This window comes from Leptosomus discolor, chromosome 1, assembly GCF_034619465.1.
Source record: "Leptosomus discolor isolate bLepDis1 chromosome 1, bLepDis1.hap2, whole genome shotgun sequence".
Classification (NCBI taxonomy): Eukaryota; Metazoa; Chordata; class Aves; order Leptosomiformes; family Leptosomidae; genus Leptosomus; species Leptosomus discolor.
In genome coordinates this window covers 23,534,840-23,554,364 of record NC_141391.1, presented here as the reverse complement: position 1 = coordinate 23,554,364, position 19,525 = coordinate 23,534,840, and the positions used below count along the sequence as shown (strand labels likewise).

The 19,525-nt window shown below is 40.9% G+C and overlaps 1 protein-coding gene across 2 annotated transcripts in view; it reads right to left on the bottom strand.

Moving 5' to 3' along the window:
* The window catches only part of MTUS2 (microtubule associated scaffold protein 2), a 193,678-nt gene extending 175,373 nt beyond the window's left edge, over nt 1-18,305 (bottom strand). For both annotated transcript variants that reach the window (XM_086481852.1, XM_086481853.1), the window contains exons 1-3: nt 16,014-18,305; nt 10,180-10,420; nt 102-308 (exon numbers count right to left, since the gene is read on the bottom strand). In XM_086481852.1, the coding sequence (XP_086337978.1) occupies nt 102-308; nt 10,180-10,420; nt 16,014-18,305 (2,740 nt within the window). The remainder of the gene's footprint in view (nt 1-101; nt 309-10,179; nt 10,421-16,013) is intronic.
* Between the last annotated feature and the right edge of the window lie 1,220 nt (nt 18,306-19,525).

Below are 19,525 nucleotides of genomic sequence, written 5' to 3'. Positions count from 1 at the left end.
GATTACATTAGCCCTAAATTAGACACAAACTCCAGTCTGGACAATCCCAGAATACATCTGTTTAATATCCTTCCAGAAAGAAGGACACTTTTTGGACTTACGGTTGGTTGTCCTGCTTTGATCACTCTGAGCACTGTCGTTTGACTGGTTGCTGGAGACGGAGGATACACTGGAGCTCCTGACAAAACCAAATGCAGCCAGCTTAGCCGCTGGCAACCGCGAATAACCTGGAGGACGAAGTCCAGACTGGCAGGGCTTGGGGAGATTGGATTTTGCAGCACTTGGACATAAGCCTTTCTTAAGATCAACTGAAAGAAGGAAAAAGAAAGACAATTTTATTAAATAAACTAAACTGGGATATACTGACCATTACCTGTACCACCCAGCTACATAAAGGCAGTATAAAGACTGAATACAAGTTTTAATGGATGCTCAAATTGCAGTGAGGTCTTATTCTTTGCTCCAATAAAAAGAAGTTCTGTGGAACAATTACTGTGCAGCAACTTTTAAAACATGAAATGCAGCAAGGACCCATGAGGCATAACTCAAACTTCCAGCAAAGTAATGTTGTTCAAGTCTGCTATGATTTTTTTAAATGTTATCTTCTTTTATGGTGTATATCTTTCTAATTTTATATTTGTTATGTGCCAACTAAAAGAAAGTCATACACAGGGACAAACACACTATCCATAGCCTCCAATTTTGGAAACTATTATAAAACGCCAACAACCCTCTTCAAGGACACAGGACTTCTTTGTATTCCATCAAAGAAAACACTTCTTTGAAGTCTTTCTTTCAAATTTTGCTAAAGAAAATGTCCTTTTCTTGCACGAAGCCTGGGAACAAGGGCATGACCATAAAGTTGTACTTTTTTAACATACCACCAGCCATTTCCACTGATGAACTTCTCCTCACAATAAACCATCAGCCTATGTGAGTGATATCAACCAACTCTCAGACAACTGACAATAGCAGGCTTATAACAGCTGAAGTTAGACAACAACAGTAGTTCAGCTACCATGTCCACCTGTGGTAACTACTAACTGGTCATCTGTCTCTAGCCTGCATCCTAACCCGTATTCTGCTGCTCTTGTTTAGGCTAACTTTTCTAGGCAAATCCAGAATATAGGTCCATAAATGTTCCAAAGGTCCAGCAACATGGCAAGATTGTCTTCAACGACCAAAGATTAGAGTTTGCTTTTGATTGGAATGTCTGGATAAGAAGTGGATCTGGATCTCAACTGTACATAAAATTTGGACAGAGCTTTTATTTGTAGGTTTGACAATCTCAGATTCTTGTTCCTCATGAAATCCTGAGCAGCAAAAATATATGTTAAAAAAAAAAAAATTAACAAAGTTCTCCAAAAGCTGATGCAAGAGTGTTTAATCAGCCATGAGGACAGGTGGGTTAGGAGAAAAGGCAGCATTAAAACTATCATATTCTGCCAGAAAAGGCCACAAAGTCACCCTTTTTGCATTCTTATTTGGCGAACACTATTTGTACATTAGCCTGACATACTTCAAAGGAAGAAGTGAACATTTATACTATAATGGAAAATAGAAATTAACTGCACAGTAAGAATATGGTCTTCAAATTATTACAGTACTTAATTCTTTTGTAAACTATGTAGGTCACAGCCTTATTAATTTTAATGAAGCATTACACTTTGAGGAGACTTTATAGAAAACAAGTCTAACTCCTTTAAGCAGAAAAATGTTATGGGGATTTTGAAAAATAGTTGTGTACCTCATCATAATAGTAACACTAAGCTTTGTTTAACAAAACTAAGCCTTTTCTTTTGAAATAGAAATACGTGTAACACCAAGCTAAAAAGACTTCTGTTATTCTATAAAATATATTCCCATAAAAGACATCAAAAATGCTCCTTGCTCAACAAAGTAATTTATGTACTGTAGACTCTTAAAAATGTATTTTTTGCATCCACTTTTCACAAGTTGAGGCCTTTATTAAGACACAAGGAGATGGATGTCTGACTGCAGCACCTTTACTAGCCCAGAAGAGGACATGCTGTGGAGAGTAACCCAAGTGAAAATAACAAATATCTACAGTGTGTATAAAAGACTGCTAAAATCCCCATTCACTTTTTTGGTACCATCAGGGAAAATTTTGGACTCTGGTCCTGAATCTGGCTTAAATTGGACAATGTGAAGGTGGTCTCAGAGGTAGCTGTGGGCTCCAGGTATGGGTGAAGAGCAGTGCAGGCACATCAGCACGGAGAACAGATAAGCAGTGATGTCTGCTATCAGTTTACTGCCAGGCTTGTGCAGCATTGCTTTGACAATGGTCTATTACAGCTGGTTTATGGTTATCTGCAAAGCAGCAGCAAGCCAGACTTCTTCCCTCCCCACTGCTGGGGACTTTCACACCACATCTAAATGAGTCCACAGCAAGGCACTACAGAACCTGATCTCACTGTTTCCCTCAGTGCTATCAGCACAGACTGCAACTAGTGTGAATCACATTCACTGATTTTCATGTAGAAACAAGAAAAAGTGTCCACCGAAAGGCTTTAAGAATCTCAAATGCTAGAAATCACATGCTAATCATCTTTTGGATTAATCTCTCTATTTGAGAGAATTAATATCTTCCTATGATAACAACTGCTGCACGGCAGGACTCAGATTGGCTTACACCAGTGTAAGGCTGCACTTTTACCATGGAAGGATGACCCTGTGCTCTCTCTCTTCCACAACCAAACTTGTCATGCCCCCACCAATGCTGATACAAACACTTCAGCAGTATTTTGGACAGGCCAGACCATCTTGGTTACCCAGCCGGCTGCACAGTCATATGCTTGTTAGTGGCTGGGAACAGCCAAACATCAGCTTTGCCAGCTACCTAAAGGACTAATTGCACAAGGGCAACTGTGTGTGATAGAAGGCACAGAACTCAGTCACAGTGTGGAAAATATTTCCTCAGTTGCATCGGTGACAGGACCAAGACCAGGCAACCTCCAGATTTGAAGCAGAGGAGAGTATCCATGGCAAGTGGCTGCAGGAGCAAGGAACCTGCCCAGGTCAGCAGCAGGAGGGAGAAGGCACGGGACTGTCTCTTGAGGGTTTTATGGGTTTCCGAAAAACGCACCAGCAGGCCTGCACTACGAAAGCTGAGAGTGGAGATTCCTTTTTCCTAAGAATCTCTGAAAATTGAGGTGGAGGGAGAAATCTTTCTGTTTTACAGCAAAAAACTATAACTATCACAGATTTCCTGCAGCAGAAAAGGGAAAATTCTACTGGTGTAGCGGGGAAAGTGGTTAGAAATGGTTTTATTTAAAAAGCATTTGAAATGTGCTTGTCCTAGGATGGTGAGGTTCACCTGGGACTTCCATGTCCCCAGCTCAGCCGCTGGGATGCCTACACTGATTCCCCAGGCTGTCCCTTCTCTGCACTGCCCTGCAACCAAGCACCTGCAGTCTGCAGCACACCAAGCACCACAGGTGTCACCGAAGAAGAGTAATTTCCTTAAAACTAGAAGGTTTTTGGTGACAAATTGCCCAGCCATCTCTACCTTTTCTTCAAAATCATTCTCCCAGACCTGGGCAGAGGACTCAGTGTTTTTTCTCACACTTCTGTGCATGTTTCAGTTTATGACTTCAATTCAAATTCCCCCTGAAGTAACAGTATTTTGTATCTTGAACTCATCATCATCCTTAAATTATTTTTCACTTCTTTTCTTTGTAATCCAGCTCTTCTGTACCACAAGGACCTGGGGACAGGACATCATCCTCATTAGGGATGCATTCAAATCCTTAAAGCTAAGTCATTTTGTATCTTCCCTCTCATTAAAATAAAAGAGACATCAGCCTATTGTATGTATTTTCTGTTCTAAATATCACCAAGTTTTGCAACAGATATTCTTTCTTTATTTCTGTTTCTTAGAAGTATAGAAGCACTCCTGCAAACAAGGTCTGCGAGTTCAAAACAAAAGTTATTTTAATGAGCAGCTTTCTTTTTAATAAAAATCTGCCAAAATAACCTTAAAAAATTGGCAAAAAATCTTTCCAGCTCTCTCACTGCCTGAAACTAATTATAGAATTAAGAATTGTTGTCTGTATAGCACACAAGTGATTTTCTATGACACTTCAAGGTGTTCCCATCTAGCAACATGAAAACATTTTGAGGTAGCGACTGATTAACACCAACTACATGTGCCTGGGGAGCCTTAAGAAAAGTCTGAGCTGGACTTCTTATGCATCGCCACTGCACATGAATTGCATCCCCGTGCACATGTATAAGCAACTTCCATGTGACTTCTCTGTGAGATCTGAAACATGTTTTAGCTGAAACAAATGAAAAATTAAAGAAAGGAGTTACACAAGTATGTTTTTATGAAAAACAGTAGTGGTTCAAGACTTCAACTCCACTTGCAATTCAGGCCTTTGTTTTCTTGTGGTGGGGATTTTGGTTGTTCATTTATTTTTTGACAAGCATTTCCATTAAAACTTTAATCATTAGGTGTCATTTTCTCTCAGAAAGCTCACTCTCTTTTATAGGATGCTCTGAACATCATTATTCTAATTTCATATTAGTGAAACTGGGGCAAAGAAGTGACCTGCAAGGTCACTGAATTAGTCAGAGATAAAACAAGCAGAGTTAACCCACCTCAGAGTTAACCCAGTCATTGATATCTTTGCAGATCAAAAACAAATGGTGCAAGTAAGAGACCTATTCTCTCACCACTACCTTTGTGGTTTCCCTGTTACAGACATAATGACTTCTCTCTGAACAAGAACTGAGGAAGGGCTTTAAAACAGAGGCTTTAATGATTTACACCTAAACAGTAGGGAGCAGATTGTGCCCAGCTCCTCTGATGCTCTCTCATCTAAATGCTGTCAAGTCTGAGACACTTCACTCCCAAAGGCGAAACAGTTGTCACTGCTGAACATCAATGAATTTCTGATCAGCCAGTCCACTGTCATACAGTAGGAAATGCTTATCTCCTGATTCAGATTTAAAAGTCCCCAAAATCAACTTTGTGCCTTCCCAGCTCCCAGGCAACCCAAGGCTGATCAGCACATTCTCACACACACCACACACCACCACCCCCCCTCAAGAATTTGTCAGCTCGTGCTTCACTCAAACTGCAAATGTCCATGTTCATTTTGTAGCTGATGTGCAAAGCAGCAGCATCCCACAGAAACTTCCAGCACAGGAATCGTCAGTGCCTGCGCCACACTCACTGCACTTTCCACTGAAAGCCCAGAGCAGCAAGAACACTTCTCTGTGCTCTGGAGCTATGTCTCATCTGCCCAGCTGCTGCTCGTCGGCTGCTCAGAAGCGCTGCGGGTGCCCAGCCAGTGACGATGCTTGGCTTTCACGAGGGAGGAGGTAGGGTATGAAGCATTTGCCTGCTGCTGGACCCAGACTGTTACCGATATCATTCTTATGACTGACCATTTGGAACAACAGTCATATAGACAACCCTTCTCATGCAATGCATTTTGGTTCTTTGAAGATGCTATAATGGTTGTGAGCAGAGAGGTGTCATAAGACTAAGTCTCGTGTATAGTGACAATGTCCTTAGAAAAGCTCTGATGAAGAAATGTGCATCTCCCTTTGAAGCACTTAATTTTTCTTCATTAAATACAGTCAGATTGCTCTCTCAAAGAAATCAGAAAGTGCCAACTGAAAACACTGCAGATTCGTGGAGGATAGAGAATATTTTCCTCTCTGAATTCTTCCCTTGTCAATTAAACAGTTAAGAAGTTTGCCAGCTCAAATCCAAGTACCTCAAACTGCAAACCTATAAAAAAAAGCACACAGCTGGAGAAGCAGTAATGCAACATCTAAGGAAGGAACCTCAAAACACCTTTTCTATCATCAAATCTCATTTACTTGTTCAAGCATTAGCTATTCCTGAGAATAAGCGTGAAAGCAAAGCTTTCCTACTAGGAGAAAGCTGTAGACATATTGGAGCATTCATTATTAGAGACATTATACATATGCAAAGACACAAAGAAATGTATATATCTGTGTGTGTCTGAGTAATCAGAAACATTGCTGTCCTGATTTATGTCTAAATTGTATCTTTAAGAAGAATTGACTAGCTTAGAAATGAGAGGAGCTGCTAGACCCTCAGGACTGGCAAATTTAATACACAGAGAGGTGATAAGGAAACATTTCATTAACTCACTCTTTGAGAAAAAAATATCATAAATACTGACAAAAAATGTAGAATTAAGTGAAGTTGATGAGTAGAATTAAGTGAAGTTTTAGTGATGAGAACTCTGTTATGCTTTTCAAAATCAGACATTAATCCCATCAAAATAATCACCTAATTAATGCAAATCCTAACATGCTTGGTCCAAGAAGTCTTTATAACCAAGGAAAACATATTGATAATTTATATGTTATAGACACAGTATCCTTCAATGCTTGTTTTGAATCACAAGTTTCCCATGGAAAGAGCAGAGTTAATTTAGATAAAATAAAAAAGTGTTACTCTTTCAGAGACACCATTGCACCCTTAAATACATTACGATTCAATGCCTTCCTATGTTATCTATGGTGCAGATCGCTTTTTCTTACAGTCAGGTGGCTTGCTTGACCCATCCAAGGCAAAGCATCACCTAAGAAGCAGCACTGCTTAATAAGGAACTTGCACCAATGCCAACACCTGTGCCATGTCCTGCAGATGAAGAAGGATCACTGCTCCAGTCCCATTTTAGGCATCACACTTGGAGATCACACTTGTGGGATCATTCATTACTATTTTACTTTCTACTTGGCATGTCTTAAAATTAACAAAATCCTTAACGTACCTGTAGTACTTGCAGTCCGTCACAGTGGTTCAGGGATTCAATTATCAATTACTTTAGAGTCAGTTTTATGAGTATTAGTATTATCCACAAGCTAAACCACTCAGCTTATCAGTGCTTCTTAAACAGACCACTACATTATGAATGGCATGGCAAAGGGGAATAAAATCCTTATTATGAGGCACTGCTTCTGTCCTTGATAGTGTGCCACAGCGATTTCAGCTTAAAAGCCTCCATGGTACCTCACACTTTGTCATGGGACAGCAACTGGCTAGATCCTTCTGCTTCCATTACCCCAGGGCAGGACTGAAATCACTAGGATTAGAAACTGGATTAAAAGCTCAGGATTGAGCTGTAAGAGATGCTGATTAGCAGTCTTGAAGGCAGGAATGGTATCCTTGAGAGAAAAATACCTCTGAGTCCCCAGATGCTTTTGCTGCACTCAACCAAGCCCTCACACCACACAATACCCAAAAGCAAGGGTCTTACTGGCTCCGCTTCCAGTATGCTGACCATATGTCCTTTAATCCTGTTTCTCAAATATTGCATCAAAACCAATAATGCAGATTAAAGTTTAATACCACAACTAATTGCCAAATTAAGGGAAAGTGGTTGAAAATGGTGTTGGTTACCTTAAACAGTTGACTAGATGGTGCCTGGCCCTACTCTGAGCCACTCCAATCAGCCCCACACCAGTTCTAGCATGCCAGGGGTTGCTGTCCCATCCAGCCCCTCCATGGCAACCAGGGACCCATCTCTGGTCTGCATTTGTGCACCAGCACAGACACAGCTGCAGGAACCAGTCCTCTGCTGCCCCTCCACACCTATGCCAGTCTTGTCCTTTCTGTTGTCACTTCAGCCTCTTTCATGAGCAATTCATTCTTCTTAAAAGGAATTATTAAAGACAAAAACATTGGTACGATGACTTACGAAATTACATATTGCTGAAAGATTAAGTCATTTGAGGTACACAAGGAAAAAGGCTTTGGACAAGGAAAAGGCGATTATAAACCAATCTTGAATGGATAATTGGGAAATAAAATAATATAAAGTGACTAATGTAAGATATTAGAAATACATAGAAGATCAATAAGGGATAGCATTGAATCAACAGAGAGCAATGAGAAGCTCTTTGCAACAGAAGATGTTGCAGAAAAATTAAACATGTTCTTCATCTCGCAAGGAAAATGGAAGGTGAAAAACTAGAGACATTAGCCACCTCTCCAGAACAACTCTTGGATAATTTAAAATCAATAAAAACAGTCAGAGCCCAAAGACCAGATGAGACACACTTTGGGATCCTGAAAGAGATGGCAGATTATTGGACTACCATGAGTTATCTTTAATAGCATCTTTGAAACAGCGAGGTATCAATAGACTAGAGAGAAACAAACGAAATAACAGCTGTAGGAAGGAAATTATAGAGAGCTGTGAATTAAATTTGACCCCCAAAAGCAGACAAGGTCCAAGAAATAATCAGGGATAAGATCAAAAAAACACAGCTTTTGAGAAATAGGAAAACTTTAGGAAATACAACTTCAATGGAATAGGAATCACACTAACAGCTAGTGCAATTTGCTCATGTATACTTCTCACGTACCGGCATTTTTAAAGGCAGCATTACAGACAACAAATAGGACTGATAAGCTGATACTGTTTAGAATTTAGAATGTCACATAATATAGGAAGACAGTAAATTAATACATACAAGACAATTAATACAACAAGATTATATGGATGAAAATCGGCTAAGGAAAAGCCATGTCTGCAATCATCAATGACGCAGCATATTATGGATGATGCATGGAAGATGGATAAATAAAAATCAAGGCAAAGTTCATTTCCAAGAATCAGAAAAGACAGCAGACTTGTTAATAGGTATTGTTCATATATTCCTCTCCTATCTATCTCCCAAACTAGTTCCTGTTACACAATGGCCTACCCTACTCATATCCTGAACTTGCAGCCTCTTGCAGTTTCATATAAAGAGAAAATATGATCCGATTGCTCTCTGCACCTGTATTCCCATGTTCAATGCTGACTGAACTCAACTCACAGGGCTGAATTGATACTTACTACCCAGCATGCAATCTCAGAGTGTCTCAGAAGTCACATACAGCTGAGATTGGTCAGCTTCTGCTAATGGCATCAACATAGATAAACTCCAGATGCAGGGTCAGATAGTAAAGGATAGTGGCAAGAGGCACTGTGTTACAGATAAACCCCAAATCCCATCAACCTGTGTTACTGACTGATAGTGTCCTCTCAGGGTAAGTCAAGACACCCTGGCCCATTTCCATTCTAATTTTCTCTAAATTTCTTCTGCAGCTTAGTATGGAGAAACAGACACTGAGGAGAGTAATAGTTTTCAAATACCTGCAAAGAGAAAAAGACCCCTCATCCACTCTGGATAGAAGAGGAAGTAAATTGCAACAAAGGGGATTAGGCAAAACACTAGGGAAAACTTTTAACTTGAAAGCAGGTAATGTGTCAGGGGAGCTTGCTTTCAGAGGCTGCAGAATCTCATACTGAAGGTTTTTATAAACAGTTTTTCAGGAACAGGTTAAATAAACATCTATCAGAAGGAATGCTGCCCTGGGACAAGAAGAGGGACAATATGACTGCAAGTTATCCCTTATGACTATTTTCAAAAATCTCTGCAGACATGTAGGCTGTTAAACAGCTGCTGTTTCACTCTCGCAATAACTGATTTTCAGGTGTCTCTGAATTTGCTGCTGTTTAAATGTACATTATTAAAACCTCCAAATTTTTCCAGGCTACCAAGGAATGTCCTGTAGAGTAATGATTATCTCTGTTTTGTGATGTCGTACACCTCTCCTTCCGACTCTTCTCTTGCTTTTCCCTCCCCTGTAATTCTGCCCAGGGTCATGATGAGCTGGGCAGTAGCTGGGAGGAAAAGGTATTACAAATGTTGTCTCCAAAGAGGTGTATACCAGGGTGTCAGAGAATCAAGAACTCTGCTGGCATATCTGAACGCCGCCCAGGCTTTCAGAGCACAACAGGGTGGGGAATGTCATATTCGGACTGATTGACGGGGTCTCTGTGAGAGAACAAAACATCCCATTACGTTCCGTGGGACAAAAGCAAAGATTTTTTAGGCATTTACAAGGATGAGAAAGATAAAAAAGCACAACGAGAATTATTGTTGAAATTGATTCTCCTTCTTTGGCAATGACCTGTTAAACAACCTTTGTGCAAGTCCCAGACTCCCTAGTCAGCCTTGCTGCAGGATAAAAAGACACACCTCAAAGAGTGCTGTTGGAGCTTTGTAGTAACAGGTCAAGATGTTGCTCACTTTGTGATATTTCTGTCTGAAAAAAAAAAAAAAATCTTATTGGTGACTACAGTTAAATGAAAGAAAAGAAAGTTCATACTTTACCTGAAGCATCAGGATGATAAAGGCTGGGAGCACTTGTTATTTCTCCCTGCTGATGGAGACAGCTACCTGAGGATCTTTGACTTGCAATGAGAATCCTGCTCTTTGCAGACGGTAACCTGGACACCGCACCCAATCCTAACTGTGGCTTGAGTATCATGGCAGATCGATAAAAACTTGGTGGGACCTCGTAGTGAGTATATGGTGGAGGGCAAAATTCATCTTTCGCAGGCCTTTCCCCAACCTAGAGAAAAATCATTAACACAGATATTATGCAATAAATCAATAAATCCAAAACTATCGAGCTCTAAATCGTTTACAAAAGCTGATTTTCCCTCCTTGTGAATCTGGGCTTCAGAGAACTGCAGCCTAATTAACACTTTCAAAAAGCGATGGTCTTACCATATGAATCGCTCTCCAAAAATACACACATTACAGGGTCAGTATACGACTAAACTCAAATAATGAATTGATCTCTTCCCCAAAAGAAAACAGACAAATGGAAGACCTTCACTTAGTGAAAACTAATTTACTATTAAGTCCTGAAAGGTGATAACATTTGCAGAGGTAAATACACCAAAGAGTGTGTAAGTGGAATTTTTATTAGAAGTTACTTAAATAATTCCTACTAAGATAAAATTTGGGGGGAAGTCGGTTTTAACTTAGTTAAAAATAAAGCTGAAGGTATTTTAAGTTCATATGATCAGAGAAATGGTATTGTCAAGTCATGTGTGTGAGAAAAAAACCTCTGCATGTTTTTACTTCAAATTGTCCATTGTAATCTATACCCCTGAATTTCCTGAAAAGAGGCCTGGTTGTGGAGGTGGGCACACTTCTGCACATTACATTTTCAGGGGGCTGTTGAACATTCCAAATCAGAGTTATGAAACCAAACTGCCCATTTGAATTGGAGAAAAAAAAGAAATCTGCAGATGTGAAACATTTACTGTTTATCACAAACAGATGCTGCTTTGCTAAGATCAGTGACAAATCTCTCAGTATTTTAATGGGTGTATACTGCAAGGACAGCACAGTAAGTCCCCAGCTGGAAGTATTTCCAGCAAACTGTCTGTTACTGGGGAACTTGTAGTCGGGGCTCCCCGATTCAGCTGTTGCATCTTTCTATGCTCAAGCTGGGCTTTGACTCCCACCTTGCCATGCTGCTTCGTGACTTGGGACAAGGGTGCAGAGCAATGTCAGTAGTTTTCATCTCTCATGCGCAAAGAACCATTTGCTCTTCTGGGGAGACTGCAACTTCTTTACCATTTTCTTACAAAATGTGAAATCATCATAATGTAGAAAGGACCCATGAATATTTTTTCAGTGCATTCCATTTAGGCCAGGAAAAAAAAAAGGCTTAGGAAATAGGAAATACGAACTAAATTTGTTTAAAAATTAATCAAAAAGTGCCATAGGCTACCTAGGAAGAAATGTAACTGCCAATTAATTAACTCTGCTGTAAGTTATGATGCATATAATATGCCAAATCAATTTCTATTTAGCAATTATAAGCATTTAGAATATGCACTTCAACTTTGGCTATAAAAGCTTTGATCCTAGCTGCTTCAGGAGCTTTAATCCTAATTTAGCAAATCTTTAATATGCTAAAAGAGACAAGATTGGCCTTAAACGATTAAATATAGAATCTTCGAGGCCTTTGCACAGGAACTAGGTAGGCAGATGCAACAAACACTGAGCATTATATTTTTGGCTATATTTTTTCCTTTGTTTGCCGTCCTATTTCCTGCCATTAGATCTTCCCATTTCCTTTTTTATTATACTCCTATGACCTACTTCTACAAGTTAGGACGCAGTTTTTTACTGTATAGATGATTCCGTAGGCTTGGACTACAGAGGATGCATAGCTTCTTATTTTCAACTTCTGGATATGAGATTGTTTTCCTGGATAAGATTCAGTTATCTTTTCTCTCCCTGATGAATTTATTTCAATCAGATTCCAGTATACACTTCCTATCATTTCATATTTAACTATCAGTGAACATAACAATGCCAAGTACTTCACTATAAGTAATAGAGAAAATCTTTAAATACAGAAAACATGTATCTTTGATAAACTGGGTCATTTTAGCCAAACCTTCAGTCACCTCGTTTTTTTTCTTTATAGACAGTATGATAGGAGTAACACAGAAGGGTAACAAGCGCACACAAACCAAATCAATCAATCAACTACAAGCATAAAATTCTCGAGTGAAGTGAGAATAATTTAGAATAGAATCATTTAGATTGGAAAAGACCCTTAAGATCATCGAGGCCAATTGTAATTTACTCAAATATCTCTCTAGAAATAGATGCTTTTCTTCAAGAGCCCAGTCTCAGGGGACATAAACTTGCTATGAAGATAAATAATTTTTTCTTTTCTATTTAACTGTGAATTCGTGTATAAAATTCAACAGGTCTCAATAGAATTGTAGGCAATTATTGATTATAAGGCCATTTTAATGCTTTTCAGAAAGATAGGGATTAATATGAAACCCGTTAGAATCCTGTACTAGATTTTTGTATGAGAGACTTTTAAAGAAAAGATCTCTTGCAGCTTGTCAACTGAAAAGAAGCTCAGCTCAGAGTTTTATTGTCTGTGGCTCACTCACACCATTCAATGAATTTGTTAGAAAGAGCTGGAAAGTCTGCAGCAAATACTTGGAGCATACAGGAATTTCCACAAGCTGGGTAATCCTGAGCAGAGCTGGCAGCACAGCCCACAGGTAAGGATGCCCAACAAGTAGTGAATAAAGTGAGCCAGCAAGCACCCTCTGACAAGGCATGGACCATATCCACACTGGCTGGTCTCATCCATGCTGGTCCTTGTGAACAGCTTCTGGGTGAGCACACACTGGCAGAGGCGGACACTGAGCTGCGGAGCATGCTCCCAGTCCAGCAGTATGGACAACCTTACGTGAGCCTCGGAGGCTGTGCCCTCCCACTGTTCACTTCACTAGCAGGGCTACAGCCTTTGGGTCCCACGGTTTGCTCTGTTACTTCCCATGGAGTTACCTGGGAACACAAAGTGGCCACAAATTCCCACTGGTGCTGACTAGAAGAGGCTGAGGACCACGTTGGGGAGCCCATGCTGTGACGAAGCATGGGGACAGCGGCAATCTGCCCTGGACAATGACTGTTTTTTTAAACATTTCACTTTGAGGGGTTTTCTATTTTATTGGGGGGGGGGGGGGGGGGGGATGAAGACAGGCATGGACGATCTACCTCCACACCATGCTGAGGTTCCAAAGAAAAGTGCTCGAGGAGGTAAAAATGTCACAGGCAAGGTTGCCCATTTAACCTTAATTCAATTTTGTTATGGACCCAGTCTCTAACCACAGCTGCATTGCCTTCACGCCTGAGCTGGGATTTTCATCTGAGCTGCCCTACGTGGGCTTCAGCACAGGCAGCTCAAGGCACTCTGCATGCTCCCCACTGCACAGAGGTAGCCCTCGAGTCTTCCTCATAGAACTCACCAGGCCTTGCTGTCCAAGACAGCACATTCCTATTTTTTCTAGCTCATGGCATCCAGGGGAGTATTTAATTGTTCCTACCATTTAGCTAGCTGAAGGGTGCTTAGAGATTAGAGGTCTGATTGATAGCAGCTATTAACACTCCCTATCATAGCTATGTAAAGAGCTATAAAATGCTAATCCAGACTCTCCAAAGCCCAAACTGGACGTATGAAATAGGACAATCTGGGATTTGTTTCTCTCACAAAGACAGTAGCTATCCTGCCCCAGCGTCTCCTTGTCTTCAAAATATCCAAGTCTTCAACACTGTCCCTTCACCAGCATGGTTCTGATCTGTCTCAATCCATCCTAATTGGTTTCTTTTGGATTACACATCAGTCCTTTGCCATGAACCCATACTGTGCACAGCTGCTCTTCTAAGCATCTGTCCACTTCCATGGATCAATCATTTTACTTTCTCTTGATCTATCCTGGAGCCAAATCAGTTCCCTCCGCATGCCTCTAACTAACAGGAGAGTAAAGTAATTGCTTTTAGGGTGGCAGCCCAAGAGAGCGACTACTACCCTCCAGGAATCAGCTCCTGACTCTTGGGCTAATGAAAACTCATAACATAAACCACAGTTTGATTGACTTTTCCTTCCCAGCCTCTCCTCCAAGCAACCCAGCTTCTCTGAAGAAGGACCTTGCTTGGGTTTAAATCTTCCCTGAAATACCCATCCAAAATCATATTTCTTAGAGGAGTTGGGGGAAGATGCTTTGGATCTTCTCCAGCCCATAAGTGTCCTCCTTATAACCCTAGTCTACAGTAAATCATGCTATAGACTTGCCATAGCCTGAGTCCTTCTCATGCTAAGAACAGTCCTCAGCAGTGCACTGAAATTGGTTCTTTACTCCCACATGTGTCTGCTGATCCTGCCTGATCATCTGAACCTTGACTGTATGGGCCACAGACACCTATGGTCTTCAGAGGGTCATGTCACCCTCTAAACAGCCAAACAGCTGCCCAGTCTGAGTTATTTTTGACTTTAATTTCTGTTGCCATACATTGAACAGTATTGACCTAGTGATTTTCCCTCACCTTACAAGGTGATTGAGAAGATATATGAACAATGTCTGGCATAGACAATCTCACAATTAGTTTAATAATTCCTCCTCTGGACATAAAATATAAGGGACAGAGTTGGAAACTAAAGTCAGAAGAGAAAGGGCAGGGAGCACTGTCCTTTCTGTGTTTGGGATGAGATGGTGCTCTATGAAAAACTATAATCCATGATCAGCAGGTTGCCTGTTAACATGTCATGAGGGTCAATCTACATTCACACATGATTTCTTAATTTGGGTATTTGCAGCTTTTGATTGTCAACATTGCCACCAAATTTGTAATTTCAATGCTGTTCCTTGGATAAATACTGTATGTAGAATGAGACAGGCATTAAAACAGCCTCAATAACACCACGAGACACACAGCAAAAAAACATAGTAATGTTTAGGGTTTTTTAACAAGACTAGTTCAAATTTAAACCACTTGTGTTATCTTCAGAATGTATATAAAAAGCTTGGTTGTTGAGCTACCACAGGTCCAAAGCAGCAGATGCAAGGGCATGTCACAGACCCAAATGTAGCTCCCTCTTCCCTGTCCTTTGTCCACCTTCCAAACAAGCTCAACCGTCCTCCACTGTGCTCACCTCCCAGCAGGGGTTTCAGGGAACCAAGACTCCTGCCCAACTTATCAAGGCAGAAACGCAATGAGATGTTGGGAGCCAGAATTGTCCAGAGGGACTTCTGTTACTATTCAGCTGCTCAGGAAGGCTTCCTGGGGAAAGGAGATCTCTTATTTGAGGTGCAGGTCAATATAACACATGGCATTTAATGAAAAGTAAATCTTTTCCTGTGTGATATATATAATTTAACAAGAGCTCTGACAGTCCCTGGGTTTCAGTACAGCTCAACAAATGGGAATTAGTTTAGACCTCTAGTACTTTGTCTGCAAAAACCTGCCAACTTTCCCATTAAGGAGGAAAAATCTCTGTGGGCAAATTACACTCATTTCCCAAAACTATCCTTTGTAAAAAAAAAAAAAATTCCATCTATGAATAAATTCAAACAGCCTGTCTTTTCCTTTTTAAACATCCCCATTTATACTACTGGCAGGTGACCGGTTTGCTGAAAACATTGGAGGAACACAGTGACAACTTCCAGTCACAGGGTCAGTGCCAGAAACAGTTAAGTAAGTTTATTTCTAATGATCATGCCTTGATTTAGGATTTATTTCTTATTTGAAGCTTGAGAGCTAACTTCTGGCAACAACAAGTAAGCAAATGATCACCACCTGACATATGAATGAGGCTGTCAAAGCTCCCTCCTTACCTCCTGCAGAAACTTCTCGCTCATCGGACCGAAGTGATGGCCCGGGGGCCTAATTCCTGACACCACCAGTCCAGAACTGAAGAGTCTTGGCTTTTGGAGGTCAGGTTTAAATTTGTCATATAGGATGCTGGTGGGCTTTGCCTCCCCTCCGTTGGACGCCTTCTGCTCTGTAGAGATGGGCATGCCACACGCAGGGCTACCAAAGGGCAGTCCTGCTGGCACAAACGAAGGGTCAAGCTGCTCAATTGAACGAGGGTTTCTCCTAATGTATGTGATGATTTTAGGTCTCACAGGTTTGGGCCTGGGTATGGCAGGTTTCAACTCAACACTTTCTTCCAGCTTTTCACTGCAGTCACTGTCCACATCTGCCTTATCTGTGAGGGAGCCCTTGGAATGGACCAGGATAGGTTTTGGGATGGCGCTGCTGCAAGCAGTCTTGATAGGCACTTTAGGGGATATGTTTAACAACTGCGTACTGTCAATGGGAGGTAGGACTGAGGAGGGTGACAGTTTGTCAACATGAAGCGCATAAAGGTCCTTCAAATTACTGTTTGATAGCGTGGGCTGACTATTAACATCCAACGTTGCCACCGGGCGCAAGGGAGTTGGGACACATAAAAAGGCACCAGCCTTTGCTGAAATGTTACAGCTGTCTGGTGCTTCATCTGGAGGATGTTTCTGTGCATTAGTTGCCTCTTTACTTGGCACTGAAAAGCTCAAGGTTTCCACATCGCTGTCGTGGTTGTCAGGTTGTTGGTTTGACACTGTCTCTGCACTGCACGTTCCGTGCTGATCCGAGAGATCAGAAGCAGGCACCGCAGCATCCTCAGTGCTTCCTTCGACTAGCGTCAGTTTATCCTCATTAACTTTCAAGGGTTCACTGCCAGGTAGATTTATATTCTGTATAAGAGATACCTGTTCACCAATTGTTTCAGTGCAACCTTCATCAACTCCATGTAAATTTTTATCTTCTGTAGGTGTCACTTTGCCACTGCTTTTACTACTGCAGGTGAGTGGGAATATTGTTTCCACTTCTTTGTCAGTAAAATATTCCTCATCAACCCGGCTAGTTGCCCTGTTGTCACTGTCACTGCTTCCTCTCCCATCCCCACTGATGGTGATGTTATCACTTAGCAATTTGTCATCAGGATAGGTTACCACCTCACTTGACAATGGATCCTCTACTTTATTACAGGTATCTTGAAAATGGGATGCTTGAAATTTTGATGTGTCAGACCCAGAGCCTTTCTGTTCCTGCACTGCTGTATTTTCATCTTTTTGACATCCCAGGAACTCTACCAGCATAATTCTCTCAATCTTTTGTTGACATGTATTTTTAGATTGTAGAGATGGTGCAGTTTTAAGCTCCAGTTTTTTACTTTTATCACCCTGACCTAATTGTGCTTCTGATTTACTAGAAATCTCATTGGGCTTAACAGCTGAATGTTGAGAATGAGAATTATGCAGTGTGCTTTCAACGTTAACATTTGGTACATTTTCTGGTTTACTTATTTTCTTGTTCCCTGAGGTAGATGGTTTGGAATAAAATACAGTATTTTCCTCTGAGGTATTGTCAAGTCGATGAAAGACCATCCCAAGAAAATGATCCGTGGACGTTTTTTGTGATTTCTCTGTATTTCCTATCAGATGGTGCGACCTGTCGATGGAGTCCAATGATGCAGAAAGCAGACGTTTACATGACACACGGCCAATGCAGTCTTTTGCAAATGTTTCAGATTGAGGACAGAATTTACTTGGTCTTCCCAAAGAAAGCCTTTTTATTCTCTCCATCTCCACAGTCCTGGACATTTTACCCTTAGAAAAGTTCTGGGAGAAGTCAACATCACTTTTGGAAATAACCTCCAGGTTGGCATCATTTGTGCTACTTTTTAAATTGGACAGACTTTGTCCTCGACTAATCCTGATATGCCTTGATATATCCTTAGCTTCACTGGTCCTACAATCTTTCCCTGTTTCCCTGCTCGTGGTGGAGGGCAGCTTACTTTCCTGTACACCCGTGTGACAGGTCCGAGAGTCTTTGAAGGTCAGAAGTTTATTCTGCTCTGTATTCAGATGAGTAACTTCCTCTGATCCTCCAGAGTGTATATTCCCACTCTCATCTGTAAAATCATCTTTCTTAACATCCCCTTCAGTGGTTCTAACTTTTGTCACAATTTGGTTGGCATTGGTATCCCCCACACTCACTATGCTTTCATTATTATTTTTTATTCCGCTGCGGTTGTCCTGAAGCTGGGTATAACATGACTTGTTTGGGATTAACGGAGCACTCATTTTGAAGCTTCAGGGGACTGCTTTTTTGGCAGCCCTAATTAATGAGAAAGTTTTTTTCTCTATCAGCTTAGCTATTATGCATGCTTCAGTTATACAGTTGAATTATAAACTGATCAGCAGAAAATTCCTCATCAGAAAGCTTGGAGTCTTTTGTCAGAGTCACATTTTTGTGCTGCTCAGTTGTCTTTCATGCAGCCTTTGGACCTAAGAAATTTTTATGATGTGCAGTAGAGAGGTTCAACAAAAGCGAAATAGATCTGTCAAGTTCCCTCTGAATGACAGCCAGTTAATCCAGCCAACCTATGAGGAAAAAAAAAAAAAAAGAAACAAAACAAAAAACAGAGAATGTTACACTGATGTCAGGAATCACCTTAACCAAACCAAAGTTAAAATCAACAGCACTTCTAGGTACATCCCCAGGACACAGTGTTTTCAAACACTTCAGATACTGTTTCAATCACAGCTTTGCTCCCAGCAAAGATTCTTAGTGCAGCACAGATCTCTGACTTGAGAAGTTACACAGTTAAAACTGTCCTGGTTAGAAGAGTGGCTGCTACTGGTTTTAAGCCACATAGATTTACAGCTGGAAGTAGGCATAACTAGGTGAGGACAGGATCTCACATTGAGGGTCTAAGCGCTTTCATATTGCTATAACAACATCTTTACTACACCAAGACTGGCTACTGACGAATTTAAAGCACCAGCGTATAGACAAGCCATAAGTAATAGAATTTCAGCTCCATTAGGGGACATATTTGGGTTTGTGTCCCTGCCTTGTACAATCACTGCCATGCTTGTGCTGACACCCCATCCCCTTTGACATTTCTCAGACAGATCTATAGATGCTAAGAAAGCAAAAACTCTGCCTGGAGACCTGCAAAGAAAAACTGTGTGTTTTCTGAGACAGCTGTGTGTGTGTATGTTCAAACATAGAGGATTATACACCAGTCCCAACACAGTGCAGCTCATTTTGGCTCACTCCTACCCACGGCTTTGGGAGCCCAGATTTTGCCCTCTATCACCTCCAACAAGATGAAGGCAAATTTCTGTCTATGCCATGCCTAAATTCACTCTTTGAGGTATTTCTTATACTCTGTACGTTTGTACCCTTCACCATGAAGAAACATGGACACTGGAAATTGGCATATGCTCCACAGTTCCTAGAAGGTTGAATTCAAAGCACCTGCAATACTCCCGTCTATGATGAGTTTCTAATCAGG